Raw genomic sequence first — 25,671 nt, forward strand, 5'->3', positions numbered from 1 at the left:
AGAAAAAAGTATATAAAGGATACCAATCTTTACTTGTACCGTGGTTGGTGCAGGTTTGATCCTGAACCGACGAGTGTTCTCCGAAGACGATTCAAACCGAAAATGTTTTCCGACTCAGAATACTGAGGCTAAAAAAATGGAATCACCTATACCGTTATGGATAACAAGTGGCTGCCGGTACATGCCGTAATGTTGGACAAATTGGTATAATTGTTATATTTGCACGTCATAATGGGCTCTAAACTTCATAGTCCATATTATATTGATTATTAAAGTATTAAACTCCCTAAAAATCTTTCACTGAGCATTCGAATATTATATATCAAGCAAATATTTACAATTAGATCGCGATTATTTAAAGAAAAAAAATCAGATCATGTAATCATTCTCATAAATATAATATAATTATTATACACTTATGAGTTATGACGTATCAAATTTTGGTACCATATGTATCGTTTAGGAACGGTGAGAGATTGCTGAAGAAGTAAAATTTATATCATTATGAATAACGATATCCATTGCGGGTGGTTCTGCGGTGTATACTGTATAATAAACATAATAAATAATTGTGCGTATTGTTTGAACATCAGCGGTGATACATTTGCATTAAATATTTCGAACCAATACGGTTTTTATTTATAATTAATTAGATTATATAGACGAACCAATGCATTTTATGTTTAAATGGCTTGTGTGGTTTAAAAGAGATTGCAAAATGCATCGTATACCTACCTTTTATACGTTATATGAATCAACCGCGGTAACGAGTCGATAGAAAAACATACACATTATACCCATTTTATATTATAAAGAGTATAAAGAATTAAGTATTCATATTATAGTTACTGGTACATATAATATTATAATAGCAACGTTCAATTGTTGGTTTTAAACTACAGCGGTCTGCGTTTACGAGAAAATCTTCGACGGTTTGTTCTAAATAGAATGGGTTTAGAGTGCACATACGCGTATAAATGTATAATACGTAACACAATGAACGCAATGTTACAATATGCAACATTTACGATTTACCCTTTCTATTGAGCCTTATACTCTTACAAACCTTCTTACCTGAAAATACCTTAAAACTGTTCTTATTATATTCATGGATTGGATTGCATATCCGTTTTTAGTCCCATTACAATGTTATCTTGTATGAAGAATATTGTTTCTACTTGACGTTAGTAAATAAAAATAATCATTGCTATATTGGATTTTCACTAATGATTTACTATTCTACTCGTAATATCTAAAATAATAAATATTTTATTCATAATATGTGTTAACATATTTTACAAAAATTGATATTGTATGAATGTGTCTAGACATTAGACAAAAAATATATCAATACAAAAACAGAATGTTAATTAAAACCCATTGAAGTTGATAATAGTAATATTATATAAGAACCGTCTGTCTATGGTTGTGTCACAACGTTAAGGAAAAAACTCTCAATAATTCATGATAATAATAAAATATATACGAAAGAACGTACCTGTAGACTAATGCGGAATGGTTTAAGAGAGAACGAGAAAGTGTTATATAGAAGAGTTTCAATTTAGTTAATTGATTTTCACTTAACACAACTAACCAGTTCTGTATTTTAATTAAAACAATAATTTTAATTTCAATATTTAATATAAAGTATAAGCTTATTTTGGAAAAAAATAAATATTCAAATCTTTTCTCCCTTTTTTCACGTTGTTACTATTTTGTCATCTTCGTTACCTACGAGCTTAATATTTTATATTCATCTATGCTCCACGATAATTCAAAATTACCAAAAAAAAAACACATTTTAAGTTGTATCAAATCAGTAATCACATTGCTTATCACGGAAGTTTGTAGACTATGTAATATAGCCATTATAGGTAAGTATAATAGGAACGGGACGTCAGACTCGGATAAGGATGCGGATGTTAGGCGTTTGTTTTTTATTTGTGTTCAACTGTTACAATCAATCGATAGGGTCGCATAAAACGCATGTAGATTGATTTAAAGAAAACCCATTTAAAACTAATATTATGTTATATCACCTTGATGTAATCTACATTATAGGTTATAAATTTATAATATTTATTATAGTGTTATACAATTAAATTCTAACATAAACATCTGTCATGCCTAAACAGTATATTTACTATGATGTCAATTTTCGAATGAAAAGTAAACCGTTAGTGGACTAGTTTTACCAGTTAGTATCTTAGTATTATACTAGCGTATTGATTACGTTTACGCGCCATACTTATATAAAAGGATTTTTTCAAAAAGAATGATCAAATTTAAGTATGCAAAAAATGTTCCGATAAATTACAAATTAAAACTATAATCATTTATATCCTATTATAGTGCATAATGAAGAGGAGTTACGTATTACATCACTTTATTGTTCCTTCCATTCCACCACAATTCCATATATAAGGTCTAACAGATAGAACTGACTTTCGGAATAACTTTTGTTCAAATTAATATTTTTAATTATTTTTTTTTTTTTTTAATCAATTGACCCTAGCGCTATTTTTTGTATTTTTTTTCAGTACTGAAAATCAAAAAAAAATTTAATTTAATGAACATTTTTTGAAAAAAAATCAAAATAACCTACTTGTAAATCTGATTATAAGAACAATTTTTATAGTAAAAAGATTTATCTAAATCAAGTACGTAGCTTACTAATTTTAATTAGTAATTAATAAGTTTTAATTTTTAGAATGTTTTTTAAAATTCAATAATTTTTTGGTTAAATTAATTTGGAACGCAATATCTTTTTAAAAATATGATTTTTGAGAATTTGCTGAGCATGTTCCTTAAATTGTTTACTTATCATATAATATTAACAATTTTTGTCATATACGTTTAACTAGCATAACTTTATTTTTTTATTTTTTTTGTCAGGCCTTACTGTTAGGTACGCCAGTATATTAGTTTTACGGATTAGACTGATGTATAAATAAATCATATATTATATTTAACGGCCCTAAAATTATATCATCATACTTTAACATAACCCGATCCAAGATAGCATTTGTCTAAAACATTTTGTAAAACAAAATCTTCAATTTTATATGTAAATAACAGTGATGTACTAGTATTACTATAGTACTAGTCTAGTATGTGCATTTCTGATATACCTACCCTACGGCGTAAAAAACCAATTCCAATTCATAATATTTTTATAATAGTGTAAGACTTGGGACATTGACAAAAGGACATTTTTAATCTCTGCACTGATTGCAAATCCCCCAGGGCTGCAGTGCGCGCAGTGTCCGTCACGAATCGTCTCGGAAATTTGCAATAATATTCACCAACTATGATTAAAATGATGTATAATTATACATAGCAGACATATATACCTAGTACAACACGTTTTCCCGGGAGACGAGAAACTGGTGAAAAGCGAGCGGAAATCCGGCGGATTGAGAAATCAAAAACCGGCGGCCAGTGAAAAACACGCGGACCGGTGGCGGCGGCGGCGGCCAGGAGACGCGCACGCGCCCGGTGCCGATTGCACGTGTGCGATCGGGCGCCGTGCCGCGCCGGTACGACCCACTGGCTGGCCAGCCGGGCGCGGCGGCCGCATAGGTGGTAGTAGCGTCGTGTACAGCGTGGCGCGCGCATACACACATACGGACACATTGCACCATAATCGCGATATTATCGTCGTAGTGTTATCGCGCGAAATTTAATATAATATTGTAACGGCGGTGAATTTCGTTACAGTGCGACTTGAACGGCGACACGACGTGTCTGTCCCGCGCGACACGGCGCCCCGCACGCGTAAAACCAATTTTCAAAAAATATTTTTCCGAAATACCGAACGCCGAATCAAAAAATAAATATCCAACCACCGTGCTGAGATCCGCGATGATATTATTATAAAAAAAGATTTGATTCCACGATACGTCCGACTACGGTTGTAACTGCAACATAATAATAATATTAAATTAATTATCGTACATACTATAACCTTATCGTCGCATTGCGATCACCGTGTTTTTAGTGCTGAAAAAACTTAATTGTTATTGTCATTTTTTTTTCCTAATTATATATAAATTTTTTAACCTGTGTAACAATTATTAAAATTTTTTTTTTTTGTCCACAAGCCTCGAACAATATCATTATTGTATCAAAATAAAATTTACCTAAATATAAAGTGTTGTGTTTTTTTTTTTTGTTAAACAAACGATTTTTAATAAAACATTTTTTTTTCACGCGTAAATATTTTTTGTCAGTGTCTTGTGTTTATTTTTTTGTTAATTTATTCATTCGATTTCTTAATATTTGTGTGTATAATAAAGTGTATTTTAATCATAATAATTTATTTGAACTTCATTAATATATTAAAATATTCTTTATCCAGAATTTTACAACAATCTGTACAAGGTAAGATTTGTCATTTATTCATCGTGTATTATTCAATTTTAAAAATTTACGTTAATAGGTGTTTGTACTCGGTAAATTATGTTTATTATTGTAATGCTTCTAGCGGTTAATATTATAAAAACAAAAAATTCATTTCGCGTTAATTTTCTTTAGTACCTACCTATACGAAAACTAGGTCCCTAATAATTTATTATTATACAAGGTAGGTCGCTTCATCTAGATATGTAACTAATTAAACATTGTTGAACTTGGGAAACTTCGTTTGATAGACTCGCACGTGTTTCTATATATTATTATATTATCACTTATATCGCGATAATACAATAATCGTCAATCTTTCAGAAAACCCGACGGTTATAATCATACACCTAGCCATTATATTATTATAGAATAGTTTAAATTAGTCGTATAACGATTAAGGTGTAGTTACACTGAAAAATCGAAAATAAATTATCCCAACTAGTTTTTTTAAACGTTGACTGTTACTTCGGTAAAAAAAAATTATCACTTGATGTCTAATACACATCAGATTATTAAACCTAAGTGCGTTAAATGTACGGAAAAAATAATACTTCGTTTAACACGCCATAATATACGTGTGTGGACGTATAATATATAAAATGCGTTTAATGCAACTCTGTAGTCGGTGGCATCTTGTGTATATGCAATAAAAAATAAAAAGAGTTAAATGACTGCAAAGTACATGTGGTCCCAATTCCAATGACTGATTCGAAAGCTATTCAAAATACCGGTTCGCTGTGTCTACACGTCTGGTGTGGAAAGCGATAATTACGACCTTTTATTATTTTTAGAATGAAAAAGTTTAATAAATAAACTGAAAAAATACGTTAATTAATCATTGAAAAATATTCAAGATAATAAATCCGTATGACACTCGATATGATTGAAATTGTTACCTTTGGATGTCCTAAAATATTTTATTCATGTATAGATTGGTATTAGAATTTAAAATACAATATTTTATTGAATTTTCAACGATTGGTCGACATTTTTTTGTAAATATTTTGAACTCGAAGGTATTAGTTTATACAATACTTGTATACAGACATACACTGTATATAATGTGTATATTAATTCATTTTTGGATATTTTACAGTAATTGTAGCCACTATAGGACCGTATAATATTTGTTTAATTTTTAAAACATTTTTTAATGACGAGTTTTGTTAAATAAAATCAATTAATTTAAAAAAATCTAACGGATCTTTTGGTTTGTTAATTTAATTTAACCGCATATAAAAACCTTAAAACTTCAAATTTATTATTAACATATTTTTTGTTATTGAGTTAGTGAATAATGAAATTCTACATATTTTAAATTTTATAACTTATTGGATAAAATGCATTATTTTTTGTTATAATGTCTATCTATTATTATAAATTACTATTGTTGTTACATTAATTTTTATAAGCTGTAATATTTTACAAACAAAATAAATGTATAGTGTTAATTTTATCATTATCTATGTGATAAACGAATAAAATATTAAAATAATTTTATATCCTACAGTGATATATCATAGAAAGTTAGTAGTATGTCAAAAGATTTGTAAATTTAAATTAATAATAAATACTTCAAAATACAATACATTTATACATTTTCTAGTGCTAAACTCAAATTTACATTGAAATTAATATTATTTTATGCGTGTAACCAAAATCTATAATCTATAACAGTAAAAACTGACCATGGCATGATGATATGTTCGGAGATTAAACGAAATCCATACAAATAGCTTATATTCTAATTTCTAATATTATATTACAATACTATACGTAGTATATAAATTTAAATAGTTATATCGTTTTTCCATATAATATGTTATGCATCATTAATTTTTAATGTGCTATAATTAGATAGATACTTATAGTACCTACATAAATGTTTTTAAATAGTATTTATTACCAATGATATTACCTATTATTTAAAATTTAATTGCATATAAAATATAATTTTATTACAAACGTAATAATTTATTTATCATTTTTTCAAAACGTCCACATAATATTTTAGTGTATTGCGATACTATAATAATGTACCATGCCGGTCTTATTCCGGTCTAAAGCGACTATACCGTGTTTCCCTCAACAATATTAATAAATAATAATAATATTTCGATAGAGTGACAAAATAACCCACTCGATACCTTTTGAAACGAATAATAAATTTCCATTGCAATAATAATAATAATAATAATAATAGCAACATAATGGGGCTACTCTTTACGCACACGCGGTTAATGTGCATGGTCGAGGATTAGGACCCGACGTTGAATTTTTTTCGTCCGACTGTCTGTTTGCTTGTTCGAAGGTTTGTTTGAATAGTGAACACATTATAATATGAAGTAGGTACTATAACATAGATGAACGTGCGGTAGCAAAAATAAACGATTCACACACGTACGACATTAATAACCGATCGGGTTACCCTGCGAGTCATCTGTAATATGCTCACAAAACTTGGGATCCTCTCAAACAAATCATTAAACATATTGTCCTATTGTATAATATCATAGACAAAGTACACGGTGCTACTATACAATGCGAGGATTTATAGTTTGATTTTTGGAAGACATTAATTACATATCAATTAGTTTTTAGATAGGTATAGATATTTAATTATTATTATACCTTTTTTGATTCTCTTTTAGTCTCGGAGTATACTGAAGTTTAATTAAATGTTAGATGATACTAAATTGTGTTCCACCAAGCCCAATATTAAGTTCTGGGGTTTTGCCATTTTTCAATATTTGATAAATAAAGAATATTGAATATTTCTTTCAGGTTTCATCAACATTTGTTGATAAATCAAAGCCATACTATAGGTACTCTTTAATAAACCGTTTTTCTTCCTTAGGAAGGGTTATCAATATATATAAAACACAAGCTGATTTTTATTTTATTTTTTGATAGATCTGTATTTATATATTTTATATGGTAGCCTTATCGGCTGCAGTGTCGTAACTATGCACAATACATCTTCTAATGATCCACAAACATATTTTAAATACCAACAAGGCCTCAGATTTTATCATACACACTAAAAAAAATAAAGTATTTAAAAAATAAATAGCTCCCGACACAGTTCATATTTTAATAATTATTATAATATTGTATAAATGTACAATTTTCAATAATTCGTAGTAGAATATTCGATCTTCCCACCCAATAACATGTCTTGGATAAGTGACAAACAATTTTTTATACCATCATACATTATGGCCTATGGGGTACAATATTTTGATTCACTTGCAAACAGCCGTCGTCTCAGTAGCATTACTCACAAAGTTCCTCTGATGAATATATTAAACGATGTGAAAATGTTGGTTTAAATGACCTTTAGTATAATGTAAATTAAAAATATTTTACATTATACAATACCTGATCCGGGGCTTGTAAAATGTTATATTTATTTAAATTTCAGACAGCCCCGTTAATCAATGGTATTATATTATAGAATATTATTGTCAGTGACAATATTTGATAATTATAAATAACATATATTATGATCTCAACAGTCCTGCAGCATTTACGGAATTCGGTGCTTTTCCTTTTGTCGTTACTAAAAATCATTGGTGTTCCGTTTTGGGTAACTGGCGTTGGATTTTGAGTAATACAGTCGTCAACCTATATTCCGGATATATTAAGCCATTCAGTACAGGTGACTATAGGACTTCCATAGTACCTAACAGAATAATATCTGAATTACAAGGCGTGTAAATCTGTATAAATTATATTTTAAAGCCGAAGAGTATGTACACAAGTTGCAAAGCGCTAATCATAGAAACTACTTATTTTTTCAACCACTATAGATTGGTTTAAGTCTCACACATGAATTTCGCTTTTAATCTCACGAAAATCATATATTTTTTGGTTCATATAATATGGGGTTATTGGCATTGGTTACAAAAATACAATTTTAAAATAAGGAACGACTAGCTGAGACTCTATGCGTTATCGTGTGATTTTAAGATGATATAAATAATATGTCTAAAGGAAAAAAAACTGTAATCGCATTACCTACATTAGAAAAGCTAATTAACAACAAATTGTGATTGCCTATCGTACCGAGACCGGTAATTGGTGATAACTGAATAATTGGGTACAATCCCAGGACCGGTCGGCGAGTACGATATTTTGATATCTAAAACGAAGAATCGCTTTTTCAGTATCGTCAACCAAATACATTACCGAGTCGTTTCGTGTTGCATACGATACGTGACCACGTAAACTTTAGACATAAACCCTGAGGGGCTGAGGAATACCGATAACATTTATTTTAATTTCCTGCTTTGAGACCGCCGAGCGTATTACATATAATATATAACCGAAGATAGTAATAATATTATTTGTTTGCGCATCGGATTGGTTAGAATATATTATACTATTATACAAATTACAAATATTCTATGCTTTCCTATGTATTTTATATACATGCTGTACATATACGAATATTTGCTCACTACACTTTACTTACTAAAGTTATTACGTGTATGTGTATGCACTACTTCAGCTATTATTGTGGTATCGCGTTTATATACTTTATACAATTCATATAATATATTGTTATATACATATGGAACGTATTATAGATTAGGTATCCCATAATATTGACCGTAAATATATATATATATATATAAAACTCTGAATTCGGACAGACTCGGAAAATTATGATGCAATTCCAGCAGCAGTCCGTCATCGGATAAGTTTTCCAAAGGGGTTGGTCCGTCTGGCTGTATAATAATATTATATCTTCGCGTATTTATTTATTCGTCAGTTCTGCAACGGTCGACCCAAGACGTCTCGGCTTAAATGATGCGAAATAAAAATATTTTGACCTGTTTTCGCCATCCAAATGTTAATTTATAATATCGGTTACCGCGATATATTATGCACTATATTATAATATATAATATATATATATATATACATATACATACGAATAATATTATTGTGTCTGCGTATGACGCAGACGACAGATTTATAGCGATCGTCGTTGTTTGCCGATTTTTATAATCGCGTCGTTCAAATATATACCAAACCAATGTCTAGCTACAATATATAATAATTATTAAACATACAGTAATGCACAATATTTATAAGTTTATTGATACTCCCACTATTACAATAATATCGTGTTATGTCGTCAATATATTTCAGCGCCATTCGTAACAGCTTAATACTTTATCCTGCAGCACATTTCCACGTTACATTATAAGACATTGTGATTTATATATTGCTGCTCGGGAGTTAAATTTTCTACTTTTCCGTGCGTATATACAAGCTGTAGTACAATATAGATAAATATACATACAACAGTACAATCATTTCAGTTTAGATTTACGCTCATCAATCGAACAGTGAAGTGAAACATTGTTTTCAGTATTATTTGTACGAATAAAAGCAATTTTAAATTTTAAAAATTTGTTCCTTTTATTCAGGATGTCTCGTCGCGTTTGTACCCGTTAATATAACTTATTATTACTGACTCTAAAATAATTTTGAATAATTCTTAATATTATAAAATTACAAAAAAAAAAAACACACACACACTGAAATACACTATTTTAAATTATAATAAATTTAATGTATGGAATGAATTTTTAAGTATGATATTTATTTTCATAATATCCATGTGCATAAATCATCCGATCGATAATGGTGCCGCGTATTGCAGATATAGTATACCGCACGTGGCTAATAGGTTATATATACAGTGGGACATATTATATACTATTAATTGTTTTTATATACACAATGACGTATTTATGGGGATGTGTAGGAGGTTCCCGTCCATTTAGGGAATTAAAAAGATATTTCAATACATTTTCTAAAATTTACAAAAGAAAAAAATAGTAAGAATATGTTGATGATAACAAATTAATGATGTATTTTATACAAATCGCAATTAACATAAGGCGGATTCAAAATCTGTTAGTTGTTATTTACGAGTAATTTTATTTCAACGTTGTGATCAGCTGTATTTTTTTAATTACGTTGTCAGTGGTCACAGTACATTAGCTAAAATTATATTGAATTTATGGGGGGGGGGGGGGGGGGGTGCTAGCATTACCCAAAGGAAAGTGGCTCGCACCCGATCATTATTTAAATAGTCTATGGATGTGTAGGTACATCCTATTATATTATTCCATTTAAGGAAGACGAATATACACTGTATAAAGGCATGTGACGGTTTTCAGGCAGCTTAATGTGATTTAGACAAATTATTAAATTGTGTTAGTTGGTAATTCGGTGTATTTATTTCACGCATATTATAAACATCTCGGAAAGACATCTGAATTCGTAATTAGTTGGAAGTTGCAAAAATACAATATTGGATAAAAAAAAGTTAGTACCTATAGCGAACTTGTCTGGTACTGGTTTTTTAACTACCAATGAGGTCGTGTATAGTAAGGATTGAGGATGTGCGCAGTTTTGCATTCAGTATAGTTAGGATAGTATTATATTTCACTGCATACCATACGATTTTTTAATAAAATCTTTACAGAAATTATGAGTCACTTTGTTTTTTATAATCGAAATCCTAAAAAAAAACAAAGTTATTTTATCATTACGTATCATATAATATTGACCTTAGAACAGTTCGAGTTAATCGTTAAGGTGGGTGGTTGTATATAAAATAATCATTTGCATTATTAAATCACCACCAGAGGATGTGTTTTTTTTTATTAACGCCGTTGTTGGTTTATCGTCTACATATTATTGTAGAATATAGTATATACACACTTAATAATATTATATTATATTAGAATAAAAACGTACAATAACGTCAACGACAGACAGGCAAGTTGCGACGGTTTCGTATTATTTAGAATAGTCACACTATTATTTATGTGATCCATTATTATTATTATTGTTATGCACTATCGAGAATGTGCATCGTTGGTGTGTCGTCTACACTTATATTATATGACGGGCGCGTGTGACAAGACGAGCGGTCGCATAATAATTTATAGTTTTATTGTATATTATTTAATCGACGATGAAACTGAACCATTTTTCGAGTGTTTTTTTTTCCGTTTCACACGCCGAGTGGTGTCAGTCAGTCAATCGTCGTCGACATCGATTTTATTATTTCGACAATTAAAAGCCACGCGGATGTTTGCCGTTGACACGCGGGCGGCGAACAACAGATATCTGTTTAAATACGTACCTACTATTTTTTTTTCTTGTGGACACATTTGGTGAAAAACAGACGGACTCTCCATCGAGTCATTACACGAGTGGTATTTAAAACGTTAACAATAATATTAAAACATTTAAACTATACACACATAATTAATAACATGGATCGTGGTCAATCGCAATCAAGTCAAGCGTGCGACTAAGTCATGACAATTATTATAAAATAAACTACAAAATATTATTATATTATTATTATTACCCGATGGTGTAGTAAAAATTCGACTTAAACTTTATGATAATATACTATAATTTATGAAATTTTATAACTATTCACGTGTTTTTTTCCTGCTCACATTGAAATATTACCTATTGCATATCGCTCTTCAGATAAAATTCGCGATTCGGATTTATATTAATATATTATACACCGTGGCGGCCACGCGTACGATCTTTGAAATATATAGTATAATTATTATTATAATAGAATGTACTTATATGTATGTTGTATGTAACGATAAACCGCCAAGTCGTCAGTCGGTCGGTATTTATCATACATACGATGACGGTGATATATGGTGTCTCGACCGCCGTAAAATATTATTTATTTTCTAGTATTTTGCGATATGATTAAAAAAATTTAGCAAGTGTTGCTATAATATTGTCGAGTACTTATATATTTTCGCGTTGAAGATGGTACGGCTAATTTTTGAACCCGCGAGTGCTGGTCCGATTCGCGTACGATTTCCGAATATTTCAATCGTTATTTGCTCTCGCGCACCACCCTGTCCGACAAATCGGACGTGATTAAATCGTCGGCTGACAATTAATTGTATATTAATATAATAATCATAATATTTTGTAGGTACTAATGAGTCTGACAAAAATCAAAAGACTTCAACGATTTGTGTAAGGTGGTCTTTGATTTTCACGACGATATCCATAATATCATATACTTGTTGGTATATATGTCCACTAAATACTGAGACACAGAAATCGTCAAGTCCCACGTCATTAAAAAAAATATATTCACAATCCAAGTGCAATCGCTTTTGGAATACATTTTTATCCGTCCTGTTTATTTCATGAATAGGTTTATGTATAATGTCGTCTTATATCGATGAAAATAAAAATCCTGTAATGAATTTATCCAGGATATTGAATATTATTGTTTACCTTACGCTAGTAAGATTTGTTTCCGAGGATAGAACACGTACCTATTGTTATGATGGAATACTAAACGAATATAAAATGCGTTCTTGTACATTTTTGTTGTTTTCAATCGGTTCACCAATCAGTTGTTATGGCAAGATATTCTCTTTTATATGCGTACTAATTTGTAGATTAGATAGATTACTGATGAAGACTATTAACAAATACAATAAATCGTCCATTCTATATAATATAAAGGTGCTTACTGCTTAATAGGCAAGACAATTTACCTAACATTATTAAAAAGTTATGAGAAAATTGCAAAAATATGTTAACCTATAAAAACTTTTTGTATAATAAAGTATGATGGGATGAATAATTCATAATTATTATGATGATGACATGAATAGAGATAAGAATGCATACCTACTGTCGGGCTAATCATTTTTATTTTTATTAAATAAACAACTTTAAGTTTAAATACAATATTTCAAGTAATAATATCATATTTTTATTCAGGCACGTTTAATGTATACTTTTATATATCATTGATAACCGTTCACAAATATCAATTTAAATTCCATTCATGCTCGTAAATATAAAAAAAAGAAAAATAGCGTAGTTATGATAATTATTGTTTTAATAGGTCCATATAAATAATAATTTATCTTTTATATCTATCACGCTAAAAAATATAACTCTATTTATACAGTCTACGAAATGCAATCTATTAGGTACCTTTGTTTTTATGGAGTCGTTCAACGTATAAAATACTTATTTTATGCAATATACATTTATAAGTTAGGTCTTACATAAATATATTATAATAATATGTACATACTCGTAATGCAAATTTAGGCATCCTCATTTTAACTGTACGCTAATCATTTTTTTCGATTAAATAGTTTAATTATCTATTCTTAAAGAACATTCGTCGACATTTGAGGTCATACAAAAAGCCGAAATCCGCGTAATCGCATGTTTCGAATAAAATGGCGGTAGCGTTATTACGTTCTTGACTTTCTAAACTTTCGTCATTGATTAATAATATTGCTTATCAATACCTGCATACGTTTATCATCAAAATATTTGTGTTCCAATGTCTATTCATTCAAATCACGTTGGATACTGTATAGTAATACAAATATTATGTATACGTTTTAGAATTTGTTTTCGTATTAAACGGTTAAGGTTATAGAAAAATGTGCCTATAATATAAATAAAATTAATTGTTACGTGTAAAGTATTTTTGCTCGGATTCTAAAAATAATTATTTAATCGCGATACTCGCTGTAAATTTCATACCAATGCAGTAAGCAATTATTTTTATTAAATACTTAATAATAATATTATAATATTTAGGTTTTCCTTCCAACACAATAATGCACACCTGAGTATATAATATAATATTACGTAATAATAATTCTATATTCAGCTTATTGATAGATATCGAATGAACAAAATTCTATAAAAATATGCATATAAGATTAGATTGCCAGGATATATATATTTTAATATTTCTGATTTTATCTGATTACTTATCATTTCGTTCATTTGTTTTCGCAACAGCCGATGTTGTATGAAGACCAATAATCACGATCAAGAGTATTATCCTGTATGAATCTAAAATCGTAAATTTTTGGAAAACGATTTTTTTTTGTCTATAGAACTAATAAATAATACGAGTATAATATTTATTTTTTCACGTAGTATTACAATAATTAATAGTTAGTGTTTTTAAAACAAATTTAAAAAATTTAATTTATAAATTTATTATATATATATATATATTTTTTTTTAAATAAATAAAAAAAAGTTTTATATATATTTAACACTTTTATATTATATTGAAGTAGGTTCCTATACCAATAAATTATCATAAAAAACATAAAAATGTTATTTTACATGCACCGCGTTTAAATAACTATTAGACCGTTGTATTTGTTCAAGTTTGTGTTCGTAAACATTATTTTCCTTTATCCTAATATGTGATAAAATTGAGTAGGTATCATATTATTATTAAAAATTAATTAATTATCTTTAATTGTATAGTTCATTTTCATTTAAGAATGTCGATAGGAGTAATTAAGTATTACCGACCAATGGCCTATTTTTTATAAACAATATAAAACATATATTACATTTATAGAAAATTATTTACATATCGTACTAAATTATAATGATTTATGAGTTAATTTGGTAACTGGAATATCTAATTCATTATAATATAATAATGTTCAGTAAATATAAAACTTTTTTAGTAATTCGTATAATAGTATAGCCACCTATTATTAATATTTTGAAATGAAAAATATTATAAAACATATTTAATCCAATGGACCACCTTAATAAGTATAGCTGCATAATGTTTTTTTGCGAAAATAAAACTCTTGTGTTAAGTACAAAAATAAATTATGTTTTTGTGTGAACTTACTAAACGTTCATATAAATATTTCAATGACCATTTCTTTTTTCGTTTAGAATAAGGTTAAAAGACAAAACTATTATTTAACGAGTGCTCAAATGTTGTTACAAACCATGTCATTTTGCAACACTTTAGACTATAAAAAACGCGAACATCGATAATATGTTTATTATAATTTTAACATAATTTATATTTTATTATAGAATGTAAAATAAATATTAGGTGTCCCTGTAAAAAAAATTATGTATAATATATTATGTCATAGAAAACCGAATCCTAGCTTAAATAGTCGATATCAATGCATGGTACAAGACATACATAGTACAAGGTACAAGAGATGTGTCTATTTGAAAGAAATATTGTACTACGGCTCAAACACATTAATCGAATTATTCGCAGTTTTACTACGAACAATTGAAAATAAATCAAGAAACAAACAATTTCCGTTGGCTCAAAAACTGCTGTATTTTGGATATCCAGTGGCGTTCTACGAATGCATAATATTCTTATTTTGTGTCATTCGCTATCGACGTAATTCCATGCGCAACAGGACGCTAATAAAGTACATCGGTGGTGTGGTGTGGGGAGAGGGTTTATCGACTAACGTATTATCTTAGTTTTCTACATTAGGTATTATAATGCAAGTATTGCGCATTTTCGCTATAATATTTCCATATCGCCTATCGGCTCATACTTTGGTGCTAACGTTCCGGAAAACGTAACACTATATTACATTATATTTTAAAACATTTTGTGGATTAAATTTTGAATATTATATTATGTTTCACTTATTATTTTATTCGAGAATAACTGGGTGAATCGACTATTTTGTTGTGCAATAATATACAATAATTTATTAAAATAGTCCATAAAAATTTGCGCACAGACACGTGCGTTATATATTTCTTATCTAAGTACTATATTATATTGTATTACCTACATTATAACATTGATTAAGTAATTTTATTGAGGATTTTTTTAAATTAAATTAAATCTCCCGGCTTTCCCGCAGATAATTGAAAGCTTATAAAGCTTTGTTTATATACGAGTATTTCGTATTGGGACTTCTCTAACAAGTTATGACTGATAAGGACATTATATGAGGACAAAAACCATACAAGTTTTTGAGCATATCACATACTATAATGTTTGTTATTTTAAATGTAATTTACAATAACATTATTGTAAGACAAAAATAACAAATACATTGATTAAATATTCTTGTATTGCCATTACAGTCATTATGGTGAATCGTTATAAGAATATAAAGAAAATGTTATTCATAATTTATATATACACAACTATTAGTTTTTACCACAGACTGCACTTGTTTGTAACACTGAGAATTATTTACATACGTTTAGTCAGGCTCCCCCCCCCCCCCCCCCCACAGGAAAATGTATTAACAAACTATAAACAGATATTTAATACATAATTTGCACGAATTCGCACGACCTTCCTTCCAATTTTGTTTTTATTAAGTTTTTTTATGATAAATTGTTTATTAAAAATTGATTATTTTTTATCAACTATAGGTGTTTTACTCTGGCTTTTTTTTATAGATTTTTTATTCAACTAGGCTTTTTTTATTAAAGTATGGTAAGTTTAGAAAAATATTTAATTACAAAAGTGTGTATAACCTAAAAAAAGTCTAGTTGAATAAACAATCTATAAAAAAAACCCTTAGTAAAACATCTGTAGTTAATAAAAAATAATCTATTTTTAATAAAAAATCTATATAAAATAAAAAAATCTTGGTTGAATTAAATAAATCTAAATAAAATAAAACAAATCTAAATAAAAATAAAAATGATTAATTAATACAATTAAAAATAAAAATGAATCAAGAATGATTTAAAATATAACAAAACTTGGTTAATTATTTTTTTTTATGAATTATTAATATACTTAATTGTAATAAGCATTTCTCAATATTATTAAACACATTTTAAAATTTGTGACTCCTGGCATACTAAGTCAAATTAAAACAGACCTATGGTATTTAAATTTTGTTAAAAATATTTTTAAAAAACTAATCAGGATATACTTGTATTTGAATACTTTATAAGACTGAAATGTTATGTATGTATCCATCACATTCATTTTTTTGTTTTTCGAGGTGAAGGAGGGTCGTGGGAATTTTCAAACTAGGCGTGCGAATTACGTGCTAAATATCTGTATAGTTTGTTTATAGATTTTCCTTGGGGGGGGGGGGCTGGACAAACGTACGTGAATTATGTCCGTGTTCTGCATATTTGCTATACATTCTCTTTAGTCACGGACTCGAATGTAATGTATATTAATTATGTATAATGTATATATTGTACGTATAATCACTCGATTATATTTTTGAGATAAAAATGACGTTCAGCTATATTACTTGAGAGAATTTTGTGTTTATTATCGCGCGTATTGTAGTTGATGTGATTAAGTAATTGCTTTCGAAAAGTCAACAATGTTCTATGTAACAAACCGACTATTATTCAGTTAAAAGACACATGTTTCTGTATGAGTGAAATATACTAAACATGTGCTATATATATAGAGAGAGAGAATAATGAAACGAGATATTATTAAGTTTAATTTTAACTCAAATCTTGATTGTATATTTAACTTTTAACCAAGGAATAATTTTTCTAACAGCTAGATAGCAAAAACTAAATAAATTAGAACATAACTAACCTAACTTTTTGACATATAAAGCTGCACTTTTATCAAATACAATTTAAAATTAAACAATTCGTTATACTAATAATTACTAGTGCATTCAACCTTTTGTATGGAATATAAAGATATAGTATAATTTTATAAACTACCATCTCACAGAGCCTAAATACGTATCTGTTCGTCCTCGTATCTATTTTTTGCAATAACACAAATTAATAATAATAGTATTTTTGGTGCAGACACTTCATGATCAATTGCACCTTCCTACGTCATAGAAAGGTACAGCAATGATGGGCGATCTCTTCATAATCTGAAAATTTTAGTTACTTAAAATTTACCTAATAAATTTACCATTTTCATATAATATTGCTTATTAATCTCTACAGTCTACAGAATAGATTGTAAATATCACGTGGAAAAAATCAAAGTAAGGTTAGGTAGAAGATTTTAATCGACTTACAATTAATATTATGCTAAATAACATGACAACATGACAAACAGAGAGTTTGGTTAAGTCTATAATATATTGCAATATCTAATATAAAGGGTGACTATGGCAGAAGGATCGTAGTTGTATGGTTATCTTCGGAGACTTCGCCGCCATCATCGAGTCGATAAAACATTGTGAAAATTTCACCGCTGTACATAATATTTTACTATTATCGGCCGCACACGCGAAAAAAAAAAGTGGCTCCAAAGATTTTACTAGAGCCCCGTTCGTACAGTGCATTCGCTGCCATTCATTATTTTATTGTCGACAGCGACAACGACCGCCGCCTTTTCCTTGACTCGACTGAGAGCGAGAGAGTGAGTGAATGAATGAGAGAGAGATAGAGAGTGAGAGAGACTTATATTATTATGAGTCAAACTCGGCCGTCGCATAAAAAGCGTTTGGATGTTTTTTTGTGCTTTTTTCCGTTTCCTTTCACCCTCTCCTACCCTGTTACCCGTTGTCGCCTTCGTTGATAAACTGTTCTGCGCCGAGGAAAACCGTTTACAGACTGCAAAATATAAGGGCGGTGGTGGCGGCCGGCCGGCGGAATGAGACTGGAAAATTAAAATAAAACCGCATAAATCATTATGTGCGCGACCGAAGGTTTTATTTTTCTTAAGTACGAAACGCACACACGTGCGTATGTGTGTATGTTTGTGTGTGTATTTTGCAGTATATTTATTGTTTTATATACGTTATTATGGCCACGAATCAAAATGTAAAAATCCCTCCGGACGCGTTTTACGAGCAACGCCCACCGCCCGCGCGTCCAGCGATCTCGGAACTGACCCATCCAAAGCGACTTTTTAAGTGTCGTCTGCTTTATTATTATTATATTATCGTTATTATTATTATAATATACCGCAGCTACAGCAACGGTCCTTTTCCGCAGCTGCATTCGCCCGTCGACCGAGCGCCAACACAGTGCGATTTATATTTTTTCTCTGTATAAATCACTCGAGTATGATATTATAGTCTTTTAAACAATAATGATTGTTCGTTGTGCTCGTTGCATTTCTTGTAGGTACTTTTGTCGATCCGCAATAGTCCTAATAATGCAGTTAATTTATATTGATGATATTACAACGACCTGTGAGAAACATTATTGCGGTATTTTTGTGCTCTATCTGTTTGTGTCTTTCTCATCCGAAGCTGCTTATGGCAATATTGTGTCACGGTATAGATATTATAGAGTAAAACACGTTTTGGGATGCTGAGTGAAGCTTTGAAATGTGTTGATTTTACAATGATAATGTGTTTGTCTGCTTTTTTTTTATTATTTAGTGTACGAACGATAAGATCGAATTAAATTTGTTATGCTTTTTACTCTCTGTGTACCGTGATATTCATTGTACTTATTTAAGTATCTTATCATTATATATAAATGCTGTATTGCATACTTGTGAATAATTTATTATGATATCTATATACATTAATACGGAACTTTTTTTAAATTTATTAAATTAACTTTTAGCCCACTATTATATTTAATAATTTTTAAATTCTATACCATTATCTTATTAAACCTGACATGATTCTACACCAGTTTTACCACTTGTTGTGTGTTACAGACAAGGTCTCACGCTGGAAGTTTTTTACACTGTGCGTCTGTGCATATCGGTATATATACTATATAGGTTCATTTATAATATTATAAGACCTCATGTAAATCTATATAGATACCCTAACCGTTAAACAACCGACTTCATGATATGGTAAATACAAAATAAGCGGTGGTACATATTTTTGGGGAATTTCGTTGGAATTTCAAAAACGAAGTACCTATATAGGCGATGCCGAACGATAGAGCTTTATAATACAATTATGGCCTCAGATTTGGCATAAAGCTCGAGTTTAAGTGCAATATAGCTTGTATAATATTATGGCTTTCGATATAATATAATAATATTATAAACACGCAGTACAATATTATATTCCGTCGGCAGTATGAAATTTCTGAGGAAAAGCGGCTGTAAAAAGACAGTGGGTGGTCGATCGGCCTGCAGTGCGCGCGACGTAATATTACATGCGCGTAAATCTCCACTGAAGCTGACCGCTTTGCCGCCCAATCGTATAGAGGACGCGTTTCTTATATAGAGTGTTCTCGCCGTTCGTATCACCGCCCGTCGTCGGCGAAAAGCAATTGGCGATTTTGTGGGGAAGTTTGATTTTTTTTTCCCGTAATAAACGCGCATGCCACCACCACGGCGTATGCATTTTAGAAAATAATAATAATAATAATAGTAGTAGTAGTAACAGCAATAATAGTATAGTATATTGAACGCATGGTTTTATTTCAAGTGACGGACGTTGAAATGAATTAAATTTCTCTTAAAAAGTCCGTGTAGGGGCAAGGCGCTGCGATAGTGGTTTCGCGGGGGATGGTCGGCATGACAAATTATTGTCTTTTAAACTTTAGACACTTGGATGAGTCCCGACCGCCAACCGAGACGTCCACCCAATCACCGTTAAATATATAATCATGATATATTATGTGCGCGTGTAAGTCTGGGGTGTAGAATCGCGAATAAACCCGTCACAAAATCGATATTCTACAATAATAATCGAACAACAATTCGCACTTCAAAATCATAATAATCATATAATATACCTAATATGTGTATAAATTATATTATAATGCTGGATAGTATTTCATATGAGAATAAATCCGTATCGGCAGCTATCGGAACTTTTAAAATATTATAATAATATTGTTTATCACTGCTGCAGTTGTACGCATGGTGAAATAAACATTTCGTGACGTCTTCAGTCGGGTTCGCGAATGACCGCACACGATAGCGCGGAAATCGCATAAAAAAAAAAAAAGAGATTTAGACGAATAATCTGACTAGCGGTTGCGACTTATAATATTACTGTTGACGCGTGAACATTGTAATATGATATATCATGTAGATTTGAATAAATTCGCCAAACCGTTTCGGGTTATTGAAGTACTGCCGAGACTCTGCAGGTGTTGCGGATTAAACACACATATAGTAGTATACTATAATACAAATATACGTATTTTATATTATGATAAAACGCAGTGCTTTCTTCCTCTGCAGACTTTGGTGTCGTTAACTTTTTCCCAACCACAACGCATTTTTCGGTGATATAATATTGTGTTTCACACTGGTATGAATACCTGTAGGTAAATCATATTATTATTATCGCCATTATAATATAATACGTATATAGTGCGTGGGTGATTTTGAGTTACTTTAACACGAGAATCAAATTTACGAGAAACATATTATTATACTATGTATACACTTCGTATTGTAATAATACAATACAATAATTTTATAATAATAGTATGGTACTTATATGGTAGTATTAGGTATAATACGGTCGGTCCGAAATGGATTATTTTTGAAACAGCTACAACATAGGTAGGTATTAAAAAACATCGTCGTGGTGCGACGTGTAAAAAGCTTTACGTCCTGCCACCGCAGGATGTAGTAAGTACGTTTTTTTCGTGTACTAGGAAACCGATTCGTGTCGCAGGCACTGCTGCAACGCACGCTGAACCCCGGTCTAATTTGCATATTTTACCATAGTTAATTTTAAATGCGAATATTTTACAACTAGAGCGGTGGTTCTATAGAATAATACCGGTTAATCGAATTCGTTTGAATCACAATTTACGACGATCACGACGACTTAATATAGTAAAGTTAATAAACGATTTTTTTTTTTTAAATATTGCAGCTCGAGTATTTTATAAATTATAATCATCGAATAAGTATATAATAGTATAGAATACTATAGACACTCAATGCACAGCGTAGTTTATAATAATTATTACTACCTATACTATTACAATATTATTGTTTTTATTAAAATTATTACCAAAACTATTATTATATCCATTATTATTATTATTATTTTATAGCTATGAGAAAATAATCGTTGGAAATTTAAATTGAAAATTTGAATTGTAAAAAAATTACCATTATTCCAATATTAATACTATGTGACTCATCAATCTCCGTCGCACTAGATGAATTATTAATTAGAAGAGAATATTATATTATGCAGTTTAAAATTATGTTTTGTGATATAAATGCATCTTTGCTCCCATTTGCAATAGTAAATATTGTTTTTAATACGTTGCAAATAATCGGAAATTACCAGTTTTATTGTGGCGTCTCGATTGTTTGACAAGAGTTTATTTGTTTTCTTTAAAAGTTTTTAAATGAAAATTTTAAAATTTTAAAGTCACTTCAAGGTTTTGTGATGAGTTTTCATTTCAATATAATTTATTCGATACTCGATATAATTAATTATTTATCAAAAATTGTTTGATGTGTACTTGGAATCGTTTTGAATCTATATTTTCCGTACTTCATTTTTATTTTATAATTTTTGTTTATAAATTATAGCGTAATGTGTTGAAAAATATGAACTCAACCGCGTTTACATGTCTACGTTTAAATTAATTATAGAAACAGAGACACATCATTACATCAGGCATACTTTCCTTATAAATATTATATTTATATACATTAAAAACATAATATGAAATCCTATAAATTGTTTAATGACATAAGTAGTTGTGTCAGCCTTAAAAAATCCTTTTCACTATACACAGGAACGTTTGATGAAAAAAGTTTAATATTCATGTCTGAGAACTAATTAGACCAGTTTTTGATTTATGATCATTCATGAACTTGTTTAAATATTTTACGAGAAGACGCTTCAATTTTTTCGCTCGATACAATCAGAAACGCACAGTAACATTGTATTTTATTTCCAACTAACAAGGCCGTCGGTAAACCATGGTACGCCCCTCTGGCAAATCACTTAAATTTTGTCATGTTTGTTAAAAAAAAAATACAATAGTAATAAATAATAGCTATATAATGTATTAGAAATCTCATTTAGAGCCGAACTACAAATAAGTGTCCATATCTCAATTTATCAGTATAGATTCAAACGAGGCGATGATTTTTTGGTATAATAACGTTTTAAAAATGATAATTTATTATATTTTTAGAAACAAAAACAAGTATTATAAACTCAGTGCAGGTACCTAATGATTTATAATGGCACACATTATGATATATAATATTATATAAAGGTAGTGCGTGTATATATATTATAATATACTGCGTGTAGGTATTATTCGATCATTATTCACGAAATCGAAAATATATATAGGTACGTCTATTATTCGGCTATGTATCATATTATAATGTATTTGAAACAAAACTGATATTGAATTCAAAAGATCAACGTGTCCCACGCGTATATTGGAGGTGTATATCGTATAATGTATACGTATAGTGTGAGCACATTGTGTATAATAAAATGTATGTATACTTGTAGGTATATAATAGGTAATAGAAAAATAAGAAAAAAAATTAAAAACGTTCGTTGATATAATATAGCGGCTAATGGCTATTATAACATGCACGCACACAAAAAACACACCGTGTCAGCTAAAAAGCACCGTCGTCGTCTTCGTAATCTTTGTCGGACCGATTACTACCGCTCCTTCTCGTCCATTCCACTCTCTTAGTCTTCTTATATGTGCAGCTTCTCGGAACGTCAAAACAGCCAACCAAGCATATATAACTCTATATATATATATACGTTTATATATGGTTGTGTGTGAGCAGTGAGGACAATCACAATGATAATGATAATAATAAAAAATAATAATAGTAACAATATAACGATGATAATAATAATAATCTTCGGATGCGATTTTAATCGCATGATTCGTGTTTTCATCCACGTGAAAGGTTTATTACATACATTATATTTTAGGTACATACTCCACACATATTTTATTATTATTATTATTATGTGATATTGCTATACGTTCGCACATGATTAGAAAGAGCCGCGAAATAAAATATCAAATAATGACAATATTAATAATAAAAAGGACAAAACAAGTTGTATATTATGTCGAAATCCACGCTTCGGGCGTTAGTGTTAGCATTAGCAGAGCAGTGCAGTAATTGAATTTGTGTGGGTTTTTGCTTTCAGGTTGACCAGAGAGCCGCCAAACCATGGACCACTGTCGAATAATCGTCGTCGTAGCTGCTGCCGTTTGGCTGATGTTGCCCGTCGGGATGTTCGCCAATCAACTCAGAGGCAAGTTTTTTCACAATTTTTTTTATTATTATTATTTATTCATATATAATATACATTCACGAGCGTGTGTGTGTGTGTTTTTTTTGTCAAATAAATTGTTCGCGTTAATAGCCGGTCGCGGCAGAAGATTAAGATTCTTCTTTTCATCCTTCTTTGGGCGTATCATATATTACTAATACTATTATGTATAACAGAGCACATATTGTCGTCGCGGCGTTTCAGAAAAGGGTAAAGACTTGAAGGCAACTCGAACCGGAGTGATAAAAAAATTGCACGTAATTTTTTATGCTAGTACGATTAGGTATACCCATACATATCATTTCTTGTCGCATGCACATTTTTACATAATATTAAAACCTTCAGAAAAACGTTCCATTTCGTCGAATATGAACTAAAAAATGTAAGCAATTGTAATTTAATTTCAAGTAAAAACTTAAGTACATAAATGAAACAAAAATATCGTTCCAAAAACCATTAAAATCTCATTAATTTATTGAAAATGTATTAGTGATACTAAATTATTTTAAATATTATTAGTTCTGTGTTTTTTTTTTTTTTTAAACGTTCGAATTATTCTATTTTGTAGTATACAGTTATGTGTAGCTACATCATAATTTATTTTTTTATTTTATTTACTAATAATATTGCCGATCAAGTAGGTATCATCAAAATAATATAGGCAAACCCAAAGCACGCCGCGGTATGAAGAGTAATAAAATAAGTAATAAGTTATACTCTTCATTACTAATAAGTAATAAATAATAATAATAATAATAAGTAATAAGTAATTAAATATTTCTTTTTTTTCAAATGGCCCCATAAGGTTGTTATGTGGAGATGAGTGTAGGTGACGTCATGCTGTATATAATATAAATACATAATGTTGTAATAATATGAATATGCGATTTCTCGTCAAGCCAACTGATTACAACTTCGTTTTTAGACGAGATGAGTAATACCTCTTTAAACAACTCTTTTGGACAATGATCTAGTCCATTTCTCGGAAATTCGGCGATGAGTGAACTCAAGTATATTAGTGAGCGAATTCGGCACCGGATAAATCCGATTTGTTTCGTTATAATATTATTGTATAATAGAATAAGTTTAATTTGTTTGGCGTTCTATTAAAAGATATTACTAATTCGTTTTCACTATTTACATTTTAATATTTTAATCGATGTATTTATAGTAAATACATGCCATAAAAACGATCCTATCGTTTCTTCAAAAATAATGTTTTATATTAAACTCGTTGATCTTAATACATTGAGAATGTATT

At 29.7% G+C, this 25,671-nt stretch overlaps 1 protein-coding gene across 1 annotated transcript in view; it reads left to right on the forward strand.

The window, feature by feature from the left end:
* Window positions 1-3,577: 3,577 nt before the first annotated feature.
* cv-2 (crosveinless 2-secreting protein) overlaps window positions 3,578-25,671 on the forward strand; it is a 70,360-nt gene continuing 48,266 nt past the window's right edge. Inside the window, exons 1-2 of the mRNA XM_089225478.1 lie at window positions 3,578-4,383; window positions 24,285-24,392. Coding sequence (XP_089081604.1) covers window positions 24,308-24,392 — 85 coding nt within the window. The 5' untranslated portion in view covers window positions 3,578-4,383; window positions 24,285-24,307. The remainder of the gene's footprint in view (window positions 4,384-24,284; window positions 24,393-25,671) is intronic.

The sequence above is a fragment of the Diuraphis noxia genome, unplaced genomic scaffold (assembly GCF_037042655.1).
Source record: "Diuraphis noxia isolate RWA-SAM2 unplaced genomic scaffold, SU_Dnox_SAM2 contig0004, whole genome shotgun sequence".
Lineage (NCBI taxonomy): Eukaryota > Metazoa > Arthropoda > Insecta > Hemiptera > Aphididae > Diuraphis > Diuraphis noxia.